The 26,253-nt window shown below is 52.3% G+C and overlaps 1 protein-coding gene across 2 annotated transcripts in view; it reads left to right on the forward strand.

Moving 5' to 3' along the window:
* LOC138803016 (complement C5-like) overlaps positions 1-26,253 on the forward strand; it is a 184,538-nt gene that overhangs the window by 133,419 nt on the left and 24,866 nt on the right. For both annotated transcript variants that reach the window (XM_069986831.1, XM_069986832.1), the window contains exons 26-36: positions 10,885-11,044; positions 11,176-11,271; positions 12,640-12,817; positions 16,044-16,249; positions 20,099-20,251; positions 21,958-22,020; positions 22,094-22,172; positions 22,487-22,556; positions 24,027-24,126; positions 24,463-24,537; positions 26,076-26,181. In XM_069986831.1, the coding sequence (XP_069842932.1) occupies positions 10,885-11,044; positions 11,176-11,271; positions 12,640-12,817; positions 16,044-16,249; positions 20,099-20,251; positions 21,958-22,020; positions 22,094-22,172; positions 22,487-22,556; positions 24,027-24,126; positions 24,463-24,537; positions 26,076-26,181 (1,286 nt within the window). The remainder of the gene's footprint in view (positions 1-10,884; positions 11,045-11,175; positions 11,272-12,639; positions 12,818-16,043; positions 16,250-20,098; positions 20,252-21,957; positions 22,021-22,093; positions 22,173-22,486; positions 22,557-24,026; positions 24,127-24,462; positions 24,538-26,075; positions 26,182-26,253) is intronic.

Raw genomic sequence — 26,253 nt, forward strand, 5'->3', positions numbered from 1 at the left:
GGGGCTTTTTACTATTAACAACACTTTTTTTTTTTTTTTTACACATATACTAGAAGCCCCCCTGGGGTTAGGGTTATTCCTCCCTGGGGTTAGGGTTATTCCCCCCTGGGGTTAGGGTTATCCCCCCCCTGGGGTTAGGGTTATTCCCCCCCTGGGGTTAGGGTTATTCCCCCCCTGGGGTTAGGGTTATTCCCCCCTGGGGTTAGGGTTATTCCCCCCTGGGGGACTTCTAGTATATACACTGTGATCTCTCATTGAGATCTCTGCAGCCGCGCGGCCCCGCTTTGAAGTGCAAGTGAGGACATAGGACGTACCGGTACGTCCTATGTCCTTAAGAGGTTAAGTGCGATCTGGGTCCCTTTAAAGTGTCACTGTCGTGAATTTTTTTTTGGGCAGAAATCAATAGTCCAGGCGATTTTAAGAAACTTTGTAATTGGGTTTATTATCCGAAAAATGCATTTTTATCATGAAAAAGCAGTTTGAAGCTCTCCCCCCTGTCTTCATTGTTCTCCTATGGAGAGAGCTAAAGAAAAGACCAAAACAGGACAACAAAGAGTTAATCTACAAATCCCTCAGGGGATATCTCCTGGGACAGTCACCAGTGACCTGTCTGAGCTCGGATTACAGCTGTCACCCAGCTCTGTGCCTGTAATCCTCTGTTATCTGCTCTCTGCTGCCGGCTAACTCCCTCCTTCCTCCTCCCCCCTCCCCTCTCCATAGAGCAGACAGGGGACGTCTCCTGCAACAAGTCACAATTTTCAGATTTTTCAGAGTGAATGAAAAAGAGGAAGGAGGGGGGGACCTGGGAAAAGGCTTCTTACATGCAGATAATGGCAGATTTGGCTAATAAACCCAATTACAAAGGTTCTTAAAATCGCCTGGACTATTGATTTCTGCAAAAAAAAAAAAAAAAAAATACGACAGTGACTCTTTAAGAGCGAAGGGCCCACGTTGCTCTTAAAGGGACGGCACCAAGGATTAAAGTTAAAAGGAAGTCACTGGTAAAGGGGCGCTCTTTTCAAGCACTATGTATTTCCCTGGAAATGCAAATCTAGTTTTCATTAAGATACACCAGTATACATCTCTTATATATTATACTCCAGTATACATCTCTTATATATTATACCCCAGTATACATCTCTTATATATTATACCCCAGTATACATCTCTTATATATTATACCCCAGTATAGCATATCTTATATATTATACCCCCAGTATAGCATCTCTTATATATTATACCCCAGTATACATCTCTTATATATTATACCCCAGTATACATCTCTTATATTACACACCAGTATACATCTCTTATATATTATACCCCAGTATAGCATCTCTTATATATTATACCCCCAGTATAGCATCTCTTATATATTATCCTCCAGTATACATCTCTTATATATTATACCCCAGTATACATCTCTTATATATTATACCCCAGTATACATCTCTTATATATTATACCCCAGTATACATCTCTTATATATTATACCCCAGTATAGCATCTCTTATATATTATACCCCAGTATACATCTTATATATTATACCCCAGTATACATCTCTTATATATTATACCCCAGTATACATCTCTTATATATTATACCCCAGTATACATCTCTTATATATTATACCCCAGTATAGCATCTCTTACATATTATACCCCAGTATACATCTCTTATATATTATACTCCAGTATACATCTCTTATATATTATACTCCAGTATACATCTCTTATATATTATACCCCAGTATACATCTCTTATATATTATACACCAGTATACATCTCTTATATATTATACCCCAGTATACATCTCTTATATATTATACCCCAGTATACATCTCTTATATATTATACCCCAGTATACATCTCTTATATATTATACCCCAGTATAGCATATCTTATATATTATACCCCAGTATACATCTCTTATATATTATACCCCAGTATACATCTTATATATTATACCCCAGTATACATCTCTTATATATTATACACCAGTATACATCTCTTATATATTATACCCCAGTATACATCTCTTATATATTATACCCCAGTATACATCTCTTATATATTATACCCCAGTATACATCTTATATATTATACCCCAGTATACACCTCTTATATATTATACCCCAGTATACACCTCTTATATATTATACACCAGTATACATCTCTTATATATTATACCCCAGTATACATCTCTTATATATTATACCCCAGTATACATCTCTTATATATTATACCCCAGTATACATCTTATATATTATACCCCAGTATACATCTCTTATATATTATACCCCAGTATACATCTCTTATATATTATACCCCAGTATACATCTTATATATTATACCCCAGTATACATCTCTTATATATTATACACCAGTATACATCTCTTATATATTATACCCCAGTATACATCTCTTATATATTATACCCCAGTATACATCTCTTATATATTATACCCCAGTATAGCATCTCTTACATATTATACCCCAGTATACATCTCTTATATATTATACCCCAGTATACATCTCTTATATATTATACCCCAGTATAGCATCTCTTATATATTATACCCCAGTATAGCATATCTTATATATTATACCCCCAGTATAGCATCTCTTATATATTATACCCCAGTATACATCTCTTATATATTATACCCCAGTATACATCTCTTATATTACACACCAGTATACATCTCTTATATATTATACCCCAGTATAGCATCTCTTGTATATTATACCCCAGTATACATCTCTTATATATTATACCCCAGTATAGCATCTCTTATATATTATACCCCAGTATAGCATATCTTATATATTATACCCCAGTATACATCACTTATATATTATACCCCAGTATACATCTCTTATATATTATACCCCAGTATACATCTTATATATTATACCCCAGTATACATCTCTTATATATTATACACCAGTATACATCTCTTATATATTATACCCCAGTATACATCTCTTATATATTATACCCCAGTATACATCTCTTATATATTATACCCCAGTATAGCATCTCTTATATATTATACCCCAGTATACATCTCTTATATATTATACTCCAGTATACATCTCTTATATATTATACCCCAGTATACATCTCTTATATATTATACCCCAGTATACATCTCTTATATATTATACCCCAGTATAGCATCTCTTATATATTATACCCCAGTATAGCATCTCTTATATATTATACCCCAGTATACATCTCTTATATATTATACTCCAGTATACATCTCTTATATATTATACCCCAGTATACATCTCTTATATATTATACCCCAGTATACATCTCTTATATATTATACCCCAGTATACATCTCTTATATATATACACCAGTATACATCTCTTATATATTATACACCAGTATACATCTCTTATATATTATACCCCAGTATACATCTCTTATATATTATACCCCAGTATACATCTCTTACAAACCCCTCACATACGTTACCTACTATAGATGTTAGACTTACAGGCCTGTAGTTTCCAGGATCACTCTTTGACCCCTTCTTGAATATTGGTAGCACATTAGCTATGCGCCAGCCCTGTGGAACAATCCCTGTCGTAATAGAATCTATAAATATTAGGAATATCGGTCTGTCTTAACACAGTACATAATTCCTGCAGTACTCTAGGATGGACCTTCTGGCCCGGTGACTTATGGATTTTAATGTTTTTAAGGCGTCTCCCCACTTCTTGTTGTGTTAGGCAGGTGAGATTTATGGGAGGATTTATATTATCCCTAGCCATGTCCTCTGTTATGGGATTCTCCTCTGTGAATACAGTAGAGAAGAATGTATTTAGTAGATTGGCCTTTTCCTCTTCCCCCTCCACCATTACACCCAGATTATTTTTGAGGGGACCAACATTTTCGGTTTTAAGTCTTTTGTTGTTTATATAGGTGAAGAACATTTTGGGATTCCTATTACTTTCTGTGGCTATCCTTCTTTCTGTTGCTATTTTTGCTTCTTTTATTTGTTTTTTACACATTCTATTCTTCTGTCTATAGTCGCTCCATGCTTCCCCACCACCTTCTTGTTTTAGTAGTCTGACTGCTTGTTTCTTATCACTTATTGCCCCCCCCCCCCCCTTACAGCTGAAGTTACCACATTGGATTTCTCTTATTTCTACTACGTTTATTCCCATATGGTACAGTATGTGTCCTTCACACCATTTACCCAGGATGCTCTTACATATGTCCCCGGGGTCCTCCCTTATATCTCAGGGCAGTGTCCCCCCAGTCTATGTCCCCGGGGTCCTCTCTTATATCTCAGGGCAGTGTCCCCCCAGTCTATGTCCCCGGGGTCCTCTCTTATATCTCAGGGCAGTGTCCCCCCAGTCTATGTCCCCGGGGTCCTCTCTTATATCTCAGGGCAGTGTCCCCCCAGTCTATGTCCCCGGGGCCCTCTCTTATATCTCAGGGCAGTGTCCCCCCAGTCTATGTCCCCGGGGTCCTCTCTTATATCTCAGGGCAGTGTCCCCCCAGTCTATGTCCCCGGGGTCCTCTCTTATATCTCAGGGCAGTGTCCCCCCAGTCTATGTCCCCGGGGTCCTCTCTTATATCTCAGGGCAGTGTCCCCCCAGTCTATGTCCCCGGGGTCCTCTCTTATATCTCAGGGCAGTGTCCCCCCAGTCTATGTCCCCGGGGTCCTCTCTTATATCTCAGGGCAGTGTCCCAGTCTATGTCCCCGGGGTCCTCCCTTATATCTCAGGGCAGTGTCCCAGTCTATGTCCCCGGGGTCCTCCCTTATATCTCAGGGCAGTGTCCCAGTCTATGTCCCCGGGGTCCTCTCTTATATCTCAGGGCAGTGTCCCCCCAGTCTATGTCCCCGGGGTCCTCTCTTATATCTCAGGGCAGTGTCCCAGTCTATGTCCCCGGGGTCCTCTCTTATATCTCAGGGCAGTGTCCCCCCAGTCTATGTCCCCGGGGTCCTCCCTTATATCTCAGGGCAGTGTCCCCCCAGTCTATGTCCCCGGGGTCCTCTCTTATATCTCAGGGCAGTGTCTATGTCCCCGGGGTCCTCTCTTATATCTCAGGGCAGTGTCCTCCCAGTCTATGTCCCGGGGTCCTCTCTTATATCTCAGGGCAGTGTCCCCGCAGTCTATGTCCCCGGGGTCCTCTCTTATATCTCAGGGCAGTGTCCCCCCAGTCTATGTCCTCGGGGTCCTCTCTTATATCTCAGGGCAGTGTCCCCCCAGTCTATGTCCCCGGGGCCCTCGCTTATATCTCAGGGCAGTGTCTATGTCCCCGGGGTCCTCTCTTATATCTCAGGGCAGTGTCCTCCCAGTCTATGTCCCCGGGGTCCTCTCTTATATCTCAGGGCAGTGACCCCCCCTCTTGTTGGTTCCTGTACTAGTTGGGAAAGGTAATTATCTGTTACTATTTCCAGTCTCCGCTTCCCTTCCTGGAGCTGCAGGTTCCTGCTTTCCTGTATATATTTGGGTAGTTATAGTCCCCCATAATAATGACTTCCCCCTGCTTTCCTGTATATATTGGGTAGTTATAGTCCCCCATAATAATGACGTCCCCCTGCTTTCCTGTATATATTTGGGTAGTTATAGTCCCCCATAATAATGACTTCCCCCTGCTTTCCTGTATATATTGGGGTAGTTATAGTCCCCCATAATAATGACGTCCCCCTGCTTTCCTGTATATATTTGGGTAGTTATAGTCCCCCATAATAATGACTCCCCCTGCTTTCCTGTATATATTGGGGTAGTTATAGTCCCCCATAATAATGACGTCCCCCTGCTTTCCTGTATATATTTGGGTAGTTATAGTCCCCCATAATAATGACTTCCCCCTGCTTTCCTGTATATATTGGGGTAGTTATAGTCCCCCATAATAATGACGTCCCCCTGCTTTCCTGTATATATTTGGGTAGTTATAGTCCCCCATAATAATGACTCCCCCCTGCTTTCCTGTATATATTGGGGTAGTTATAGTCCCCCATAATAATGACGTCCCCCTGCTTTCCTGTATATATTTGGGTAGTTATAGTCCCCCATAATAATGACGTCCCCCTGCTTTCCTGTATATAATTGGGTAGTTATAGTCCCCCATAATAATGACTTCCCCCTGCTTTCCTGTATATATTGGGTAGTTATAGTCCCCCATAATAATGACGTCCCCCTGCTTTCCTGTATATATTTGGGTAGTTATAGTCCCCCATAATAATGACTTCCCCCTGCTTTCCTGTATATATTTGGGTAGTTATAGTCCCCCATAATAATGACTTCCCCCTGCTTTCCTGTATATATTTGGGTAGTTATAGTCCCCCATAATAATGACTTCCCCCTGCTTTCCTGTATATATTGGGGTAGTTATAGTCCCCCATAATAATGACGTCCCCCTGCTTTCCTGTATATATTTGGGTAGTTATAGTCCCCCATAATAATGACTTCCCCCTGCTTTCCTGTATATATTGGGGTAGTTATAGTCCCCCATAATAATGACTTCCTCCTGCTTTCCTGTATATATTTGGCTAGTTATAGTCCCCCATAATAATGACGTCCCCCTGCTTTCCGGTATATATTGGGTAGTTATAGTCCCCCATAATAATGACGTCCCCCTGCTTTCCTGTATATATTTGGGTAGTTATAGTCCCCCATAATAATGACGTCCCCCTGCTTTCCTGTATATATTGGGTAGTTATAGCCCCCCATAATAATGACTCCCCCTGCTTTCCTGTATATATTGGGTAGTTAAAGTCCCCCATAATAATGACGTCCCCCTGCTTTCCTGTATATATTTGGGTAGTTATAGTCCCCCATAATAATGACTTCCCCCTGCTTTCCTGTATATATTGGGTAGTTATAGTCCCCCATAATAATGACGTCCCCCTGCTTTCCTGTATATATTATGGTAGTTATAGTCCCCCATAATAATGACGTCCCCCTGCTTTCCTGTATATATTGGGTAGTTATAGTCCCCCATAATAATGACGTCACTCTGCTTTCCTGTATATATTGGGTAGTTATAGTCCCCCATAATAATGACTTCCCCCTGCTTTCCTGTATATATTGGGGTAGTTATAGTCCCCCATAATAATGACTTCCCCCTGCTTTCCTGTATATATTGGGTAGTTATAGTCCCCCATAATAATGACGTCCCCCTGCTTTCCTGTATATATTGGGTAGTTATAGTCCCCCATAATAATGACGTCCCCCTGCTTTCCTGTATATATTGGGTAGTTATAGTCCCCCATAATAATGACGTCCCCCCTGCTTTCCTGTATATATTGGGTATAGTCCCCCATAATAATTACTTCCCCCTGCTTTCCTGTATATATTGGGTAGTTATAGTCCCCCATAATAATGACGTCCCCCTGCTTTCCTGTATATATTGGGTAGTTATAGTCCCCCATAATAATGACGTCCCCCTGCTTTCCTGTATATATATTGGGTAGTTATAGTCCCCCATAATAATGACGTCCCCCTGCTTTCCTGTATATATTATGGTAGTTATAGTCCCCATAATAATGACGTCCCCCTGCTTTCCTGTATATATATTGGGTAGTTATAGTCCCCCATAATAATGACGTCCCCCTGCTTTCCTGTATATATTGGGTAGTTATAGTCCCCCATAATAATGACGTCCCCCTGCTTTCCTGTATATATTGGGTATAGTCCCCCATAATAATGACGTCCCCCTGCTTTCCGGTATATATTGGGTAGTTATAGTCCCCCATAATAATGACTCCCCCCTGCTTTCCTGTATATATATTGGGTAGTTATAGTCCCCCATAATAATGACGTCCCCCTGCTTTCCGGTATATATTGGGTAGTTATAGTCCCCCATAATAATGATGCCCCCCTGCTTTCCTGTATATATTGGGTAGTTATAGTCCCCCATAATAATGACTTCCCCCTGCTTTCCTGTATATATTGGGTAGTTATAGTCCCCCATAATAATGACTTCCCCCTGCTTTCCTGTATATATTGGGTAGTTATAGTCCCCCATAATAATGACTTCCCCCTGCTTTCCTGTATATATTTGGGTAGTTATAGTCCCCCATAATAATGACTTCCCCCTGCTTTCCTGTATATATTGGGTAGTTATAGTCCCCCATAATAATGACGTCCCCCTGCTTTCCTGTATATATTGGGTAGTTATAGTCCCCCCCCCCCATAATAATGAGGTCACTCTGCTTTCCTGTATATATTGGGTAGTTATAGTCCCCCATAATAATGACGTCCCCCTGCTTTCCTGTATATATTGGGGTAGTTATAGCCCCCCCCCCCCATAATAATGAGGTCACTCTGCTTTCCTGTATATATTGGGTAGTTATAGTCCCCCATAATAATGACGTCCCCTGCTTTCCTGTATATATTTGGGTAGTTATAGTCCCCCATAATAATGACGTCCCCCTGCTTTCCTGTATATATTGGGTAGTTATAGTCCCCCATAATAATGACGTCCCCCTGCTTTCCTGTATATATTGGGGTAGTTATAGCCCCCCCCCCCCCATAATAATGACGTCCCCCTGCTTTCCTGTATATATTGGGTAGTTATAGTCCCCCATAATAATGACGTCCTCCTGCTTTCCTGTATATATTGGGTAGTTATAGTCCCCCATAATAATGACTTCCCCCTGCTTTCCTGTATATATTGGGTAGTTATAGTCCCCCATAATAATGACTCCCCCTGCTTTCCTGTATATATTTGGGTAGTTATAGTCCCCCATAATAATGACGTCCCCCTGCTTTCCTGTATATATTGGGTAGTTATAGCCCCCCATAATAATGACGTCCCCCTGCTTTCCTGTATATATTTGGGTAGTTATAGCCCCCCATAATAATGACGTCACCCTGCTGATGGCGGGGTGTGATTGTGATGGTGGTTTGTGGCTGTTTTGGTGGGGTGTGGCTGTTATGGCGGTGTGACTGTGATGATGGGGTGTGACTATGGCTGTGTTGGCGGGGTGTGACATAGGCGCTGTGTGGCTGTTATTGCGGACCCCCTGTATCACACTGTGATGGCAGGGTGTGTTGGTGGGGTGTGGCTATTATGGTTGTGATGGCGGAGTGTGACTATAGCTGTGTTAGCAGGGTACGACATTGGTGGTGTGTGGCTGTTATGGCTGTGTTGGCGGGGTGTGACTATGGCTGTGTTGGCAGGGTGCAACGTTGGCGATGTGGCTGTTATGGCTGTGTTGGCGGGGTGTGATGGCGGGGTGTGGCTGTTATGGCGGTGTGACTATGATGATGGGGTGTGACTATGGCTGTGTTGGCGGGGTGCGACATTGGCGGTGTGTGGCTGTTTTGGCCGTGTTGGCGGGGTGTGACTGTTATGGTGGGGTGTGACTATGATGATGGGGTGTGACTATGGCTGTGTTGGCGGGGGGTGCGACGTTGGCGGTGTGTGGCTGTTTTGGCTGTGTTGGCGGGGTGTGGCTGTTATGGCGGTGTGACTATGGCTGTGTTAGCGGGGTACGAAATTGGCCGGGTGTGGCTGTTTATGGCTGTGTTTGTGGGGTGTGGCTGTTATGGCGGGGTGTGATTGTAATGATGGGGTGTGGCTGTGTTGGTGGGGTGTGATGGTGAGGTGTGGCTGTTTTGGCTGTGTTAGTGGGGTGTGATGGCAGGGTGTGTTGGTGAGGTGTGGCTGTTTTGGCTGTGTTTGCGAGGTGTGGATGTTATGGCGGGGTGTGATTGTGATGGGGTGTGGCTGTGTTGGTGGGGTGTGATGGGGTGTGTGATGGCGGGGTGTGGCTGTGTTGTGAGGTGTGACTGTTTTGGCTTTGTTGGTGGGGTGTGGCTGTTATGGCGAGGTGTGACTGTGATGATGGGGTGTGACTATGGCTGTGTTGGCGGTGCGTGGCTTTTATTGCGGACCCCCTGTATCACTCTGTGATGGCAGGGGGTGTTGATGGGGTGTGGCTGTTATGGCTGTGATGGCGGGGTGTGACTATGGCTGTGTTAGTGGGGTACGAAATTGGCGGTGTGTGGCTGTTATGGCTGTGATGGCGAGGTGTGACTGTTTTGGCTGTGATGGCGAGGTGTGACTGTTTTGGCTGTTGTGATGGGGTGTGTGATGGCGGGGTGTGGCTGTGTTGATGGGGTGTGTGATGGCGGGGTGTGGCTGTGTTGGTGGGGTGTGGCTGTTTTGGCTGTGTTGGCGAGGTGTGACTGTTTTGGCTGTTGTGATGGGGTGTGTGATGGCGGGGTGTGGCTGTGTTGGTGGGGTGTGGCTGTTTTGGCTGTGTTGGCGGGGTGTGGCTGTTATGGCGGGGAGTGATTGTGATGGGGTGTGGCTGTGTTGGTGGGGTGCGATGGCGGGGTGTGGCTGTGTTGGCGGGTTGTTGCTGTTATGGCGGGGAGTGATTGTAATGGGGTGTGGCTGTTTTGGCTGTGTTGGAGGGGTGTTGTGGTTAAGGTGGGGAGTGATTGTGATGGGGTGTGATGGCGGGGTGTGGCTGTGTTGGTGGGGTGTGGCTGTTTTGGCTGTGTTGGTGGGGTGTGGCTGTTTTGGCGGGGTGTGACTGTGATGATGGGGTGGGACATTGGCGGTGTGTGGCTGTTATTGCGGACCCCCTGTATCACACTGTGTTGGTGGGGTGTGGCTGTTATTGCGGACCCCCTGTATCACACTGTGTTGGTGGGGTGTGGCTGTTATTGCGGACCCCCTGTATCACACTGTGTTGGTGGGGTGTGGCTGTTTTGGCGGGGTGTGACTGTGATGATGGGGTGGGACATTGGCGGTGTGTGGCTGTTATTGCGGACCCCCTGTATCACACTGTGTTGGTGGGGTGTGGCTGTTATTGCGGACCCCCTGTATCACACTGTGTTGGTGGGGTGTGGCTGTTATTGCGGACCCCCTGTATCACACTGTGCTCTCCAGGATGACGGCCTTCGCTCTCCGAATCTTTGGTGATGTGAATCGTTACGTTTCGCTGGATCAGATGTCCGTGTGTAACTCTCTGCTGTGGCTGATCGAGAACCGGCAGAACCCCGATGGATCCTTCCAGGAGAACTCCGCCTCCCAACCCATCAAACTGCAGGTGAGGTGACAGGGGGCGGGGAGAATAAAGATGGAGGCCAGTTCTTGTTTCTGAAAAACGGAGACCACGCCCACTCTGCATGCCACACCCACTCTGCATGAGCTGAATGAATGTGTATGTTATATTTACAGGGCACCATCCCCCGTGAAGCATCAGAGAAGGCGCTGTACCTGACCGCGTACACGGTGATCGGGATGCAGAAGGTGTACGACATGTGTGCCATCATCGTAAGTGTGTATATATATATACTGCTGCCCGGGCATGCTGGGAGGTGTAGTGCAGAACAGCCGTAGAGACAGAGATAGCTGAGAAAAGTAAGTGAACCCCAGGGATAGCTGGACATTGTAGGGAGAAAAGTAAGTGAACCCCAGAAACAGCTGGACATTGCAGGGAGAAAAGTAAGTGAACCCCATAAATAGCCGGACATTGTAGGGAGAAAAGTAAGTGAACCCCAGGGATAGATGGACATTGTAGGGAGAAAAGTAAGTGAACCCCAGGGATAGATGGACATTGTAGGGAGAAAAGTAAGTGAACCCCAGGGATAGCCGGACATTGTAGGGAGAAAAGTAAGTGAACCCCAGGGATAGCCGGACATTGTAGGGAGAAAAGTAAGTGAACCCCAGGGATAGATGGACATTGTAGGGAGAAAAGTAAGTGAACCCCAGGGATAGCCGGACATTGCAGGGAGAAAAGTAAGTGAACCCCAGGGATAGCCGGACATTGTAGGGAGAAAAGTAAGTGAACCCCAGGGATAGATGGACATTGTAGGGAGAAAAGTAAGTGAACCCCAGGGATAGATGGACATTGTAGGGAGAAAAGTATGTGAACCCCAGGGATAGATGGACATTGCAGGGAGAAAAGTAAGTGAACCCCAGGAATAGTCGGACATTGTAGGGAGAAAAGTAAGTGAACCCCAGGGATAGATGGACATTGCAGGGAGAAAAGTATGTGAACCCCAGGGATAGATGGACATTGCAGGGAGAAAAGTAAGTGAACCCCAGGGATAGATGGACATTGCAGGGAGAAAAGTAAGTGAACCCCAGGGATAGACGGACATTGTAGGGAGAAACGTATGTGAACCCCAGGGATAGATGGACATTACAGGGAGAAAAGTAAGTGAACCCCAGGGATAGCAGGACATTGCAGGGAGAAAAGTAAGTGAACCCCAGAAACAGCTGGACATTGCAGGGAGAAAAGTAAGTGAACCCCAGGGATAGCAGGACATTGCAGGGAGAAAAGTAAGTGAACCCCAGGGATAGATGGACATTGTAGTAAGAAAAGTAAGTGAACCCCAGGGATAGCCGGACATTGCAGGGAGAAAAGTAAGTGAACCCCAGGGATAGATGGACATTGTAGTAAGAAAAGTAAGTGAACCCCAGGGATAGCCGGACATTGCAGGGAGAAAAGTAAGTGAACCCCTGTAACTCTCCCTTCCCGGAGGGATTCAGCTCACAGAATCCAATTAGATCACATTGTATCATTGATCAATGCAGAATTCAAGGGGATTTAAGAGGGTTCACTTACTTTTCCTTACAGCTGTATATAATACACAGCAGTCTGACCACCGCATTAACCCTTTCATGTCTGTTGTGCAGGAAGTGAAGAACGCCATGAACCTGGCGGTGGAGTATCTGTCCAGGCAGGCGCCTAATGCGCAGAGCACCTTCTCGCTGGCGGTCACGGCCTATGCCCTGGCCATCTCCGAGGCCACGCTGCAGAGCAAACATTACACCTACGGGAAGCTACAGGGTGAAGCCTTCAGTAAGGGGGTCGGTAAGTGACTACTGTCCCCAGCATCTGTCCCTCCTGGGGCATTGGGGAGGGGGGCAGATGTCAGTGATGACTGAGCAGAGTGGGGCCCAAATGCTGAGAAATAAGCCGCATCAGAACGATCAGGTAAGGACAGCTGGGGGCAGCAGCCACTCCCTAGATGGGAAGACGGAGACTGACCGAGTGACAGCTGTACCCGGGGAGACAGAGACTGGCGGAGGGGCGACTGTACCCGGGGAGACAGAGACTGGCGGAGGGGCGACTGTACCCGGGGAGACGGAGACTGGCGGAGGGGCGACTGTACCCGGGGAGACGGAGACTGGCGGAGGGGCGACTGTACCCGGGGAGACAGAGACTGGCGGAGGGGCGACTGTACCCGGGGAGACAGAGACTGGCGGAGGGGCGACTGTACCCGGGGAGACAGAGACTGGCGGAGGGGCGACTGTACCCGGGGAGACGGAGACTGGCGGAGGGGCGACTGTACCCAGGGAGATGGAGACTGGCGGAGGGGCGGCTGTACCCAGGGAGATGGAGACTGGCGGAGGGGCGGCTGTACCCGGGGAGACAGAGACTGGCGGAGGGGCGACTGTACCCAGGGAGACGGAGACTGGCGGAGGGGCGACTGTACCCGGGGAGACGGAGACTGGCGGAGGGGCGACTGTACCCGGGGAGACGGAGACTGGCGGAGGGGCGACTGTACCCGGGGAGATGGAGACTGGCGGAGGGGCGACTGTACCTGGGGAGACAAGAGACTGGCGGAGGGGCGACTGTACCTGGGGAGACAAGAGACTGGCGGAGGGGCGACTGTACCCGGGGAGACGGAGACTGGCGGAGGGGCGACTGTACCCGGGGAGACGGACACTGGCGGAGGGGCGGCTGTACCCAGGGAGATGGAGACTGGCGGAGGGGCGGCTGTACCCAGGGATATGGAGACTGGCGGAGGGGCGGCTGTACCCAGGGAGATGGAGACTGGCGGAGGGGCGGCTGTACCCAGGGAGATGGAGACTGGCGGAGGGGCGGCTGTACCCAGGGAGATGGAGACTGGCGGAGGGGCGGCTGTACCCAGGGAGATGGAGACTGGCGGAGGGGCGGCTGTACCCAGGGAGACGGAGACTGGCGGAGGGGCGACTGTACCCAGGGAGACTGAGACTGGCGGAGGGGCGGCTGTACCGTATGCTTGTGTAGCTTATGCGGTGTTGTGGCAGTTCTGTGGCTGTAAGGTCACTTGGACACTTGTTACGTTGGCCAGGAGTGGTCTTGGAAACCACCCCCAGAAAAACGGGCACTGTGTTTGAGTGTAACCTGGTGTGTAGGTGCAGGTGCAAAATGGTGGAGTCCAGATGCTTAACCAGGTTTACTTGGAGGAACTGCAGAGCAATCTAAGATAATACACTCTGGTAACTGCAGGTGCAGGCAGGAGGTAGTAAGAGAAGTTGTGACAGCAAGGTAGAGGAGAAGAACGTCTGGAGGGCCGTGTCCAATGTGTGTACTCTGCCGGGATAGTGTAGTAGAGAATAGAAGTGACTGAAGAAGATATTCAAATTATGTATAGATATCTGTAATCTGACCGCCTTATGCCCTGTACTGTCAGGATACCCGTCCTGTTAGGGTAGTACGAGGTCCCTGCGCTGGGTTGAGCCGACTTCCCAGGATTTCCCAGAATAGCCGAGCGTTACAGTAGGATACATTGGCAAGTGACAGCTTTGTCCTACTGGGGGTTTCTAGCCTCAGGTATGCTGCCATGTGTGGTGTAGATGGTATCCCTGGTGTGGACAGGGTAATCAGGGTTCACTGCAGCAGGAACTGTCTGTCAGAATGATGAAGAGACGGCTGTACCCAGGGAGAGGGAGAATGATGGAGGGACGGCTGTACCCGGGGAGAGGGAGAATGATGGAGGGACGACTGTACCCAGGGAGAGGGAGAATGATGGAGGGACGGCTGTACCCGGGGAGAGGGAGAATGATGGAGGGACGACTGTACCCAGGGAGAGGGAGAATGATGGAGGGACGGCTGTACCCGGGGAGAGGGAGAATGATGGAGGGACGACTGTACCCAGGGAGAGGGAGAATGATGGAGGGACGACTGTACCCGGGGAGAGGGAGAATGATGGAGGGACGGCTGTACCCGGGGAGAGGGAGAATGATGGAGGGATGGCTGTACCCGGGGAGAGGGATGATGATGGAGGGACGGCTGTACCCAGGGAGAGGGAGAATGATGGAGGGATGACTGTACCCGGGGAGAGTAAGAGTGGTGGAGGGACGGCTGTACCCGGGGAGAGGGAGAATGATGGAGGGACGACTGTACCCGGGGAGAGTAAGAGTGGTGGAGGGACGGCTGTACCCAGGGAGAGGGAGAATGATGGAGGGACGGCTGTACCCGGGGAGAGGGATGATGATGACAGTCCCATGTTACATGAAGCCTCGCCGCGATGGAGGGATCAGGGCTATGTATCCCATGAATGAATCACTCTCCTGCTCTCCCCTCCTGCATTGCTCTCCAGCTCTCCTCTCCTGCATTGCTCTCCAGCTCTCCTCTCCTGCATTGCTTTCCAGCTCTCCTCTCCTGCATTGCTCTCCTCTCCTGCATTGCTCTCCTCTCCTGCATTGCTCTCCAGCTCTCCTCTCCTGCATTGCTCTCCAGCTCTCCTCTCCTGCATTGCTCTCCAGCTCTCCTCTCCTGCATTGCTCTCCAGCTCTCCTCTCCTGCATTGCTCTCCAGCTCTCCTCTCCTGCATTGCTCTCCAGCTCTCCTCTCCTGCATTGCTCTCCAGCTCTCCTCTCCTGCATTGCTCTCCAGCTCTCCACTCCTGCATTGCTCTCCAGCTCTCCTCTCCTGCATTGCTCTCCTCTCCTGCATTGCTCTCCTCTCCTGCATTGCTCTCCAGCTCTCCTCTCCTGCATTGCTCTCCTCTCCTGCATTGCTCTCCAGCTCTCCTCTCCTGCATTGCTCTCCTCTCCTGCATTGCTCTCCAGCTCTCCTCTCCTGCATTGCTCTCCTCTCCTGCATTGCTCTCCAGCTCTCCTCTCCTGCATTGCTCTCACAGCTGGGAGTTTGTTACAGTGTCTCCAGCCTGGTCTAATCTCTCCTGTACAGCTGTAGGAGTCCAGGCAGTGTAAGTGACTATGCTGAGCACACTGTAACAAACCCTCAGAGGTGAGCAGTATGATCCCCTGAGACCTGTGCTCTACAGGAATGGCCGATTATAGGAAGGTTGCGTCTCGTTCTGCAGGTTTTCCTCCGGTTTATCGATATTGGAAAGATACACTGAGGAAGTTTGACGACACTGCCCCGAGCATGGAGACAGCAAAGATGGTGGAGACAACGGCCTACGCCCTGCTGACCGCGCTGAAGTACGCCGACCCCGACTACGCCAAACCTGTGGTGCGCTGGCTGAAGGAGCAGCAGAGATACGGCGGCGGCTTCTTCTCTACTCAGGTGATAACACGGCACTGTGCGGTCAGGTGACTGGAGGGGGAGGCCCCCCCATACAGGAGACTGCAGGAGCCCCCCCCCCCATACAGGAGACTGCAGGAGCCCCCCCCCCCCCATACAGGAGACTGCAGGAGCCCCCCCCCCCTCATACAGGAGACTGCAGGAGCCCCCCCCCCCTCATACAGGAGACTACAGGAAGCCCCCCCCAATACAGGAGACTGCAGGAGCCCCCCCCCCCAATACAGGAGACTGCAGGAGCCCCCCAATACAGGAGACTGCAGGAGCCCCCCCCCCCAATACAGGAGACTGCAGGAGCCCCCCCCCCCAATACAGGAGACTGCAGGAGCCCCCCAATACAGGAGACTGCAGGAGCCCCCCAATACAGGAGACTGCAGGAGCCCCCCCCATACAGGAGCCCCCCCCATACAGGAGACTGCAGGAGCCCCCCCCCCAATACAGGAGACTGCAGGAGCCCCCCCCCAATACAGGAGACTGCAGGAGCCCCCCAATACAGGAGACTGCAGGAGCCCCCCCCATACAGGAGACTGCAGGAGCCCCCCCCCCATACAGGAGACTGCAGGAGCCCCCCCCCCATACAGGAGACTGCAGGAGCCCCCCCCCCATACAGGAGACTGCAGGAGCCCCCCCCCCCATACAGGAGACTGCAGGAGCCCCCCCCCATACAGGAGCCCCCCCAATACAGGAGACTGCAGGAGCCCCCCCCCAATACAGGAGACTGCAGGAGCCCCCCCCCAAAACAGGAGACTGCAGGAGCCCCCCCCCCCCAATACAGGAGACTGCAGGAGCCCCCCCCCCCCCCAAATACAGGAGACTGCAGGAGCCCCCCCCCCAATACAGGAGACTGCAGGAGCCCCCCCCCCCAATACAGGAGACTGCAGGAGCCCCCCCCCCCCAATACAGGAGACTGCAGGAGCCCCCCCCCCCCCATACAGGAGACTGCAGGAGCCCCCCCCCCCAATACAGGAGACTGCAGGAGCCCCCCCCCCCCATACAGGAGACTGCAGGAGCCCCCCCCCCCAATACAGGAGACTGCAGGAGCCCCCCCCCCCCAATACAGTAGACTACAGGAGCCCCCCCCCCCCAATACAGTAGACTGCAGGAGCCCCCCCCCCCCAATACAGGAGACTGCAGGAGCCCCCCCCCCCCAATACAGGAGACTGCAGGAGCCCCCCCCCCAATACAGGAGACTGCAGGAGCCCCCCCCCCCCCAATACAGGAGGCTGCAGGAGCCAACCCCCCCCCCCCCCCCCCCAATACAGGAGACTGCAGGAGCCCCCCCTCCAATACAGGAGACCCCCCCCAATACAGGAGACTGCAGGAGTCCCCCCCCCCCCCTTACAGGAGACTGCAGGAGGGCCCCCCTCCCATATCCACATATATCTCTGCAGGACCCCCCCCCATATCCACATATATCTCTGCAGGAGGAGCCCCCCCCCAATATATCTCTGCAGGAGCCCCCCCCCCATATCCACATATATCTGTGCAGGAGCCCCCCCCATATCCACATATATCTCTGCAGGAGCCCCCCCCCCATATCCACATATATCTCTGCAGGAGGAGCCCCCCCCCCCCCCCCCAATATATCTCTGCAGGAGCCCCCCCCCCATATCCACATATATCTCTGCAGGAGCCCCCCCCCATATCCACATATATCTCTGCAGGAGGAGCCCCCCCCCCCCAATATATCTCTGCAGGAGCCCCCCCCCCATATCCACATATATCTCTGCAGGAGCCCCCCCCCCCATATCCACATATATCTCTGCAGGAGCCCCCCCCCCTATATCCACATGTCTCTCTGCAGGAGCCCCCCCCCATATCCACATATATCTCTGCAGGAGCCCCCCCCCCATATCCACATATATCTCTGCAGGAGCCCCCCCCCCCATATCCACATATATCTCTGCAGGAGCCCCCCCCCCCATATCCACATATATCTCTGCAGGAGCCCCCCCCCATATCCACATATATCTCTGCAGGAGCCCCCCCCCCCATATCCACATATATCTCTGCAGGAGCCCCCCCCCCATATCCACATATCTCTCTGCAGGAGCCCCCCCCATATCCACATATATCTCTGCAGGAGCCCCCCCCCCCATATCCACATATATCTCTGCAGGAGCCCCCCCCCATATCCACATATATCTCTGCAGGAGCCCCCCCCCCCATATATCTCTGCAGGAGCGCCCCCCCCCCATATCCACATATATCTCTGCAGGAGCCCCCCCCCCCATATCCACATATATCTCTGCAGGAGCCCCCCCCCCCATATCCACATATCTCTCTGCAGGAGCCCCCCCCCCCATATATCTCTGCAGGAGCCCCCCCCCCCCCATATCCACATATATCTCTGCAGGAGCCCCCCCCCCCCATATCCACATATATCTCTGCAGGATCCCCCCCCCCCCATATCCAAATATCTCTCTGCAGGAGCCCCCCCCATATCCACATATATCTCTGCAGGAGCCCCCCCCCCCCATATCCACATATATCTCTGCAGGAGCCCCCCCCCCCCCCATATCCACATATCTCTCTGCAGGAGCCCCCCCCCCATATCCACATATATCTCTGCAGGAGGAGCCCCCCCCCCCCAATATATCTCTGCAGGCGCCCCCCCCCCATATCCACATATATCTCTGCAGGAGCCCCCCCCCCCCCATATCCACATATCTCTCTGCAGGAGCCCCCCCCCCCCATATCCACATATATCTCTGCAGGAGCCCCCCCCCCCATATCCACATATATCTCTGCAGGAGCCCCCCCCATATCCACATATATCTCTGCAGGAGCCCCCCCCCCCCAATACAGGAGACTGCAGGAGCCCCCCCCCCCCCCCAATACAGGAGACTGCAGGAGCCCCCCCCCCCATATCCACATATCTCTCTGCAGGAGCCCCCCCCATATCCACATATATCTCTGCAGGAGCCCCCCCCCCATATCCACATATATCTCTGCAGGAGCCCCCCCCCCCATATCCACATATATCTCTGCAGGAGCCCCCCCCCTATATCCACATATATCTCTGCAGGAGGAGCCCCCCCCCCAATATATCTCTGCAGGAGCCCCCCCCCCCATATCCACATATATCTCTGCAGGAGCCCCCCCCCCATATCCACATATATCTCTGCAGGAGCCCCCCCCCCCCCCCATATCCACATATCTCTCTGCAGGAGCCCCCCCCCCCATATCCACATATATCTCTGCAGGAGCCCCCCCCCCCATATCCACATATATCTCTGCAGGAGCCCCCCCCATATCCACATATATCTCTGCAGGAGCCCCCCCCCCCCAATACAGGAGACTGCAGGAGCCCCCCCCCCCCCAATACAGGAGACTGCAGGAGCCCCCCCCCCCCATATCCACATATCTCTCTGCAGGAGCCCCCCCCCCAATACAGGAGACTGCAGGAGCCCCCCCCCCCCCCAATACAGGAGACTGCAGGAGCCCCCCCCCCCCCCATATCCACATATCTCTCTGCAGGAGCCCCCCCCCCCATATCCACATATATCTCTGCAGGAGCCCCCCCCCATATCCACATATATCTCTGCAGGAGCCCCCCCCCCCCATATCCACATATATCTCTGCAGGAGCCCCCCCCCATATCCACATATATCTCTGCAGGAGCCCCCCCCCCATATCCACATATATCTCTGCAGGAGCCCCCCCCCCATATCCACATATATCTCTGCAGGAGCCCCCCCCCCCATATCCACATATATCTCTGCAGGAGCCCCCCCCTTCATATCCACATATATCTCTGCAGGAGCCCCCCCCCATATCCACATATATCTCTGCAGGAGCCCCCCCCCCCCATATCCACATATATCTCTGCAGGACACCATTAGTGCACTGGAAGCCCTGACAGAAGTCGCCATCCTGGACGAGAAACTGTCCCTCAACATGGAGGTAAAGGTGGCGTACAGAAGGTCCGGAGAGTTCCTGAGTTACCGCCTGACCAAGACGCAGCCCTTCACCAGGCCTGTAGAGGTACGGCACAGGAGAGCGCCCAGAAGTCTACTCCAGAGCTGCACTCACTATTCTGCTGTTACATCATGTCTCTTCCTCCAGAGCTGCACTCACTATTCTGCTGTTACATCATGTCTCATCCCCCAGAGCTGCACTCACTATTCTGCTGTTACATCATGTCTCATCCCCCAGAGCTGCACTCACTATTCTGCTGTTACATCATGTCTCATCCCCCAGAGCTGCACTCACTATTCTGCTGTTACATCAGGTCTCTTCCTCCAGAGCTGCACTCACTATTCTGCTGTTACATCCTATCTCATCCTCCAGAGCTGCACTCGCTATTCTGCTGTTACATCATGTCTCATCCCCCAGAGCTGCACTCACTATTCTGCTGTTACATCAGGTCTCATCCTCCAGAGCTGCACTCACTATTCTGCTGTTACATCATGTCTCATCCCCCAGAGCTGCACTCACTATTCTGCTGTTACATCCTGTCTCCTCCTACAGAGCTGCAATCACTATTCTGCTGTTACATCCTGTCTCCTCCTACAGAGCTGCAATCACTATTCTGCTGTTACATCATGTCTCTTCCTCCAGAGCTGCACTCACTATTCTGCTGTTACATCCTGTCTCATCCTCCAGAGCTGCACTCACTATTCTGCTGTTACATCCGGTCTCATCCTCCAGAGCTGCACTCACTATTCTGCTGTTACATCATGTCTCATCCTCCAGAGCTGCACACACTATTCTGCTGTTACATCCTGTCTCATACTCCAGAGCTGCACTCACTATTCTGCTGTTACATCCTGTCTCACCCTCCAGAGCTGCACTCACTATTCTGCTGTTACATCATTCCCTATCCTCCAGAGCTGCACTCACTATTCTGCTGTTACATCATTCCCTATCCTCCAGAGCTGCACTCACTATTCTGCTGTTACATCCTGTCTCATCCTCCAGAGCTGCACTCACTATTCTGCTGTTACATTCTGTCTCCTCCTCCAGAGCTGCACTCACTATTCTGCTGTTACATCATGTCTCATCCTCCAGAGCTGCACTCACTATTCTGCTGTTACATCCTGTCTCATCCTCCAGAGCTACACTCACTATTCTGCTGTTACATACTGTCTCCTCCTCCAGAGCTGCACTCACTATTCTGCTGTTACATCCTGTCTCATCCTCCAGAGCTGCACTCACTATTCTGCTGTTACATTCTGTCTCCTCCTCCAGAGCTGCACTCACTATTCTGCTGTTACATCATGTCTCATCCCCAAGAGCTGCACTCACTATTCTGCTTTTACATCATGTCTCTTCCTCCAGAGCTGCACTCACTATTCTGCTGTTACATCATTCCCTATCCTCCAGAGCTGCACTCACTATTCTGCTGTTACATCATGTCTCTTCCTCCAGAGCTGCACTCACTATTCTGGTGTTACATCATTCCCTATCCTCCAGAGCTGCACTCACTATTCTGCTGTTACATCATGTCTCATCCTCCAGAGCTGCACTCACTATTCTGCTGTTACATCGTTCCCTATACTCCAGAGCTGCACTCACTATTCTGCTGTTACATCATGTCTCATCCTCCAGAGCTGCACTCACTATTCTGCTGTTACATCATGTCTCATCCTCCAGAGCTGCACTCACTATTCTGCTGTTATATCATGTCTCATCCTCCAGAGCTGCACTCACTATTCTGCTGTTGCACTCATGAAGGTCTTTATTTCTAGATTCCAATATTAGAGGACCTCACCGTCAGTACGAGGAGCGCCAGAGGGATCGCCACAGGAAGTGTAAGTATATAGTGATAGGCAGGAGTTGTCACGGCCCCGCCCCTCTCTATGACGCTTGGTATGTGTGTTGCAGGTGCGGACCGTCTACCACATCATCACCCCCCCACAAGACAACTGCAAGTTTGATCTCCGCATCGGGAAGAAACAGCCGTGTAAAGTATCCCGCCACATACACGACATACAACACGCAGGATGATCATGTGACCTGGGGGACGATCATGTGACCGGGGGGACGATCTGTAGCAGGAGATAGAGTCCTCCCTCCCTGCAGTTCCTCCTTCAGCCTGCGGGGGCGCCACCACATGGTTACACTATGCTTTATGGGGCGGTCTCCTCCGGTCCTGTAGATGTGCGGGCACACGGTCTTATCTCGGGGGCACTCGGCTCTTGTTTGTTACAGTGTATCAGTCCAGTCCTGGGGATGAAGCTTCTCTCCTTCTGACCGTCACCTTTCTTGTCATTTCAGCACAGACAGAGGAGGCCATATTGGATGATGACGACTCGTCCCTGATGCTGCTGTTAGAGGCCTGTGCCAGGTATGGCGCTGTTCACACATAAATCCATGACTACCTAGTGCCCTGTGCCAACTATCAGCCCATTGCACGGTCTATCCTCCAGCTTCTAATCCTGTGCCCACCAGGTGGCGCCACTCTCCAGTTTATAATCCTGTGGCTGCGCCCTCTAGGGGTTACACAATTAGCTGTGGATGGCGGCGCTCTCTAGCGGTTATACGATTGGCTGTGGATGGCGGCGCCCTCTAGCGGTTCCCCTGTTAGCTGTGGATGGTGGCGCCCTCTAGTGGTCACACAGTTGGCTGTGGATGGCGGCGCCCTCTAGCGGTTTCCCAGTTGGCTGTGGATGGCGGCGCCCTCTAGCGGTTTCCCAGTTGGCTGTGGATGGCGGCGCCCTCTAGCGGTTTCCCAGTTGGCTGTGGATGGCGGCGCCCTCTAGCGGTTATATGGTTGGCGGCACCCTCTAGCGGTTATACGGTTGGCTGTGGATGGCGGTGCCCTCTAGGGGTTACACAATTAGCTGTGGATGGCGGCGCCCTCTAGCGGTTATACGGTTGGCTGTGGATGGCGGCGCCCTCTAGCGGTTATACGGTTGGCTGTGGATGGCGGCACCCTCTAGCGGTTATACGGTTGGCTGTGGATGGCGGTGCCCTCTAGCGGTTATACGGTTGGCTGTGGATGGCGGTGCCCTCTAGCTGCTTCCCAGTTGGCTGTGGATGGCGGCGCCCTCTAGCGGTTATACGGTTGGCTGTGGATGGCGGTGCCCTCTAGCGGTTATACGGTTGGCTGTGGATGGGGGTGCCCTCTAGCGGTTATACGGTTGGCTGTGGATGGCGGTGCCCTCTAGCGGCTTCCCAGTTGGCTGTGGATGGCGGCGCCCTCTAGCGGTTATACGGTTGGCTGTGGATGGCGGCGCCCTCTAGCGGTTATACGGTTGGCTGTGGATGGCGGTGCCCTCTAGCGGTTCCCCTGTTAGCTGTGGATGGCGGCCCTCTAGCGGTTATACGGTTGGCTGTGGATGGCGGTGCCCTCTAGCGGTTATACGGTTGGCTGTGGATGGCGGCGCCCTCTAGCGGTTATACAGTTGGCTGTGGATGGCGGCGCCCTCTAGCGGTTATACGGTTGGCTGTGGATGGCGGCGCCCTCTAGCGGTTATACGGTTGGCTGTGGATGGCGGTGCCCTCTAGCGGTTATACGGTTGGCTGTGGATGGCGGTGCCCTCTAGGGGTTACACAATTAGCTGTGGATGGCGGCGCCCTCTAGCGGTTATACGGTTGGCTGTGGATGGCGGCGCCCTCTAGCGGTTATACGGTTGGCTGTGGATGGCGGCGCCCTCTAGCGGTTACACAGTTGGCTGTGGATGGCGGCGCCCTCTAGCGGTTACAGGATCGGGCAGGTTCAGCTATGGCGCTGTGCGGCCTCCATACTTGCTGATGTCACGGCTCCACTCCCTTCGCCTCCTGATTTTCTTAATTTTTTTCCTACACATTTTAGATATAAACCTCAGAAGGATGAGATTGGCACCTCAGGCCAGGCCGTCATGGAGATCACCCTGCTGAGCGGGCTGCAGGCCGACGAGCGGCATCTAAACAAGGTGACTGCAGACAGAGGTCCTGAGATATCAGCTGGGGGGGAGGGGCACTCCTGAGATATCGGGGGGAGGGGCACTCCTGAGATATCGGGGGGAGGGGCACTCCTGAGATATCGGGGGGAGGGGCACTCCTGAGATATCGGGGGGAGGGGCACTCCTGAGATATCAGCTGGGGGGGAGGGGCACGCCTGAGATATCGGGGGGGAGGGGCACTCCTGAGATATCAGCTGGGGGGGAGGGGCACTCCTGAGATATCAGCTGGGGGGGAGGGGCACGCCTGAGATATCGGGGGGGCACTTTACAGAAGATTGATCAGAGCTTCTCTTTGTCTGTTTTCAGCTGGTGAACAGAGTTGATCAGTTTGTCACAGATTACAGCATCGAAGACGGGAAAGTCATCCTCCATTTTGACTGGGTAGGGGAACACCTTTGACTCCGCCTCTTCTCTATACTGGCCTGTGTGGTCAACACCTTACCACTATACTGAGCTGTGCAGATTCCTTCCCTGCACTGTGCAGACGCCACCTCCGCCCCATGTAGGCTCCACCTCCTCCCATGTACTGTGCAGGCTCCACCTTCCTACCTATGTACGCTCAGCCTCCTACCCTGAGTTGTGTAGTTCCTGCCTTCTGTGCAGGCCCAGCCACCTCTTCCTCTCCTCCCCTGTGTCAGCCTTCTCCTCTCCTGTGCAGGCCCCGCCTTCTCCTCTCCTGTGCAGGCCCCGCCTTCTCCTCTCCTGTGCAGGCCCCGCCTCCTCCTCTCCTGTGCAGGCCCCGCCTCCTCCTCCTGTGCAGGCCCCGCCTCCTCCTCTTCTGTGCAGGCCCAGCCACCTCTTCCTCTCCTCCCCTGTGTCAGCCCCGCCTCCTCCTCTCCTGTGCAGTCCCCGCCTCCTCCTCTCCTGTGCAGGCCCCACCTCTTCCACTCCTGTGCAGGCCCAGCCACCTCTTCCTCTCCTCCCCTGTGTCAGCCCAGCCACCTCTTCCTCTCCTCCCCTGTGTCAGCCCCGCCTCCTCCTCTCCTGTGCAGTCCCCGCCTCCTCCTCTCCTGTGCAGGCCCCACCTCTTCCACTCCTGTGCAGGCCCAGCCACCTCTTCCTCTCCTCCCCTGTGTCAGCCCAGCCACCTCTTCCTCTCCTCCCCTGTGTCAGCCCAGCCACCTCTTCCTCTCCTCCCCTGTGTCAGCCCCGCCGCCTCCTCTCCTGTGCGGGCCCCACCTCCTCCTCTTCTGTGCGGGCCCAGCCTCCTCCTCTCCTGTGCGGGCCCCGCCTCCTCCTCTCCTGTGCGGGCTCCGCCTCCTCCTCTCCTGTGCGGGCTCCGCCTCCTCCTCTCCTGTGCGGGCCCCGCCTCCTCCTCTCCTGTGCGGGCCCCGCCTCCTCCTCTCCTGTGCGGGCCCCGCCTCCTCCTCTCCTGTGCGGGCTCTGCCTCCTCCTCTCCTGTGCGGGCCCCGCCTCCTCCTCTCCTGTGCGGGCCCCGCCTCCTCCTCTCCTGTGCAGGCCCCGCCTCCTCCTCTCCTGTGCAGGCTCCGCCTCCTCCTCTCCTGTGCAGGCCCCGCCTCCTCCTCTCCTGTGCAGGCCCCGCCTCCTCCTCTCATGTGCAGGCCCCGCCTCCTCCTCTCCTGTGCACGCTCCTCCTCCTCCTCTTCTGTGCAGGCCCCACCTCCTCCTCCTCTTCTGTGCAGGCTCCTCCTCCTCTTCTGTGCAGGCTCCTCCTCCTCCTCTCCTGTGCAGGCCCCGCCTCCTCCTCTTCTGTGCAGGCCCCGCCTCCTCCTCTCCTGTGCAGGCCCCACCTCTTCCTCTCCTGTGCAGGCTCCTCCTCCTCCTCTCCTGTGCAGGCCCCGCCTCCTCCTCTTCTGTGCAGGCCCCGCCTCCTCCTCTCCTGTGCAGGCCCCGCCTCTTCCTCTCCTGTGCAGGCTCCTCCTCCTCCCCTGTGCTCAGCTGTATGTCTCTGGCTGCAGATCTCGTCTGATGATTACGTCTGCGCTCCGTTATACGTCAGGAAGTTGTTTAAGGTGGCGTTTGTGAGCCCCGGGATATTTAAGGTCTACGAGTTCCATGCTCCAGGTGAGGTCATGGCTGTGTAAGTATGACATCATCACACCGCCCCCACATCACAGCGTCACAGTCCTGGTCTCC

This window comes from Dendropsophus ebraccatus, chromosome 10 (assembly GCF_027789765.1).
Source record: "Dendropsophus ebraccatus isolate aDenEbr1 chromosome 10, aDenEbr1.pat, whole genome shotgun sequence".
Lineage (NCBI taxonomy): Eukaryota > Metazoa > Chordata > Amphibia > Anura > Hylidae > Dendropsophus > Dendropsophus ebraccatus.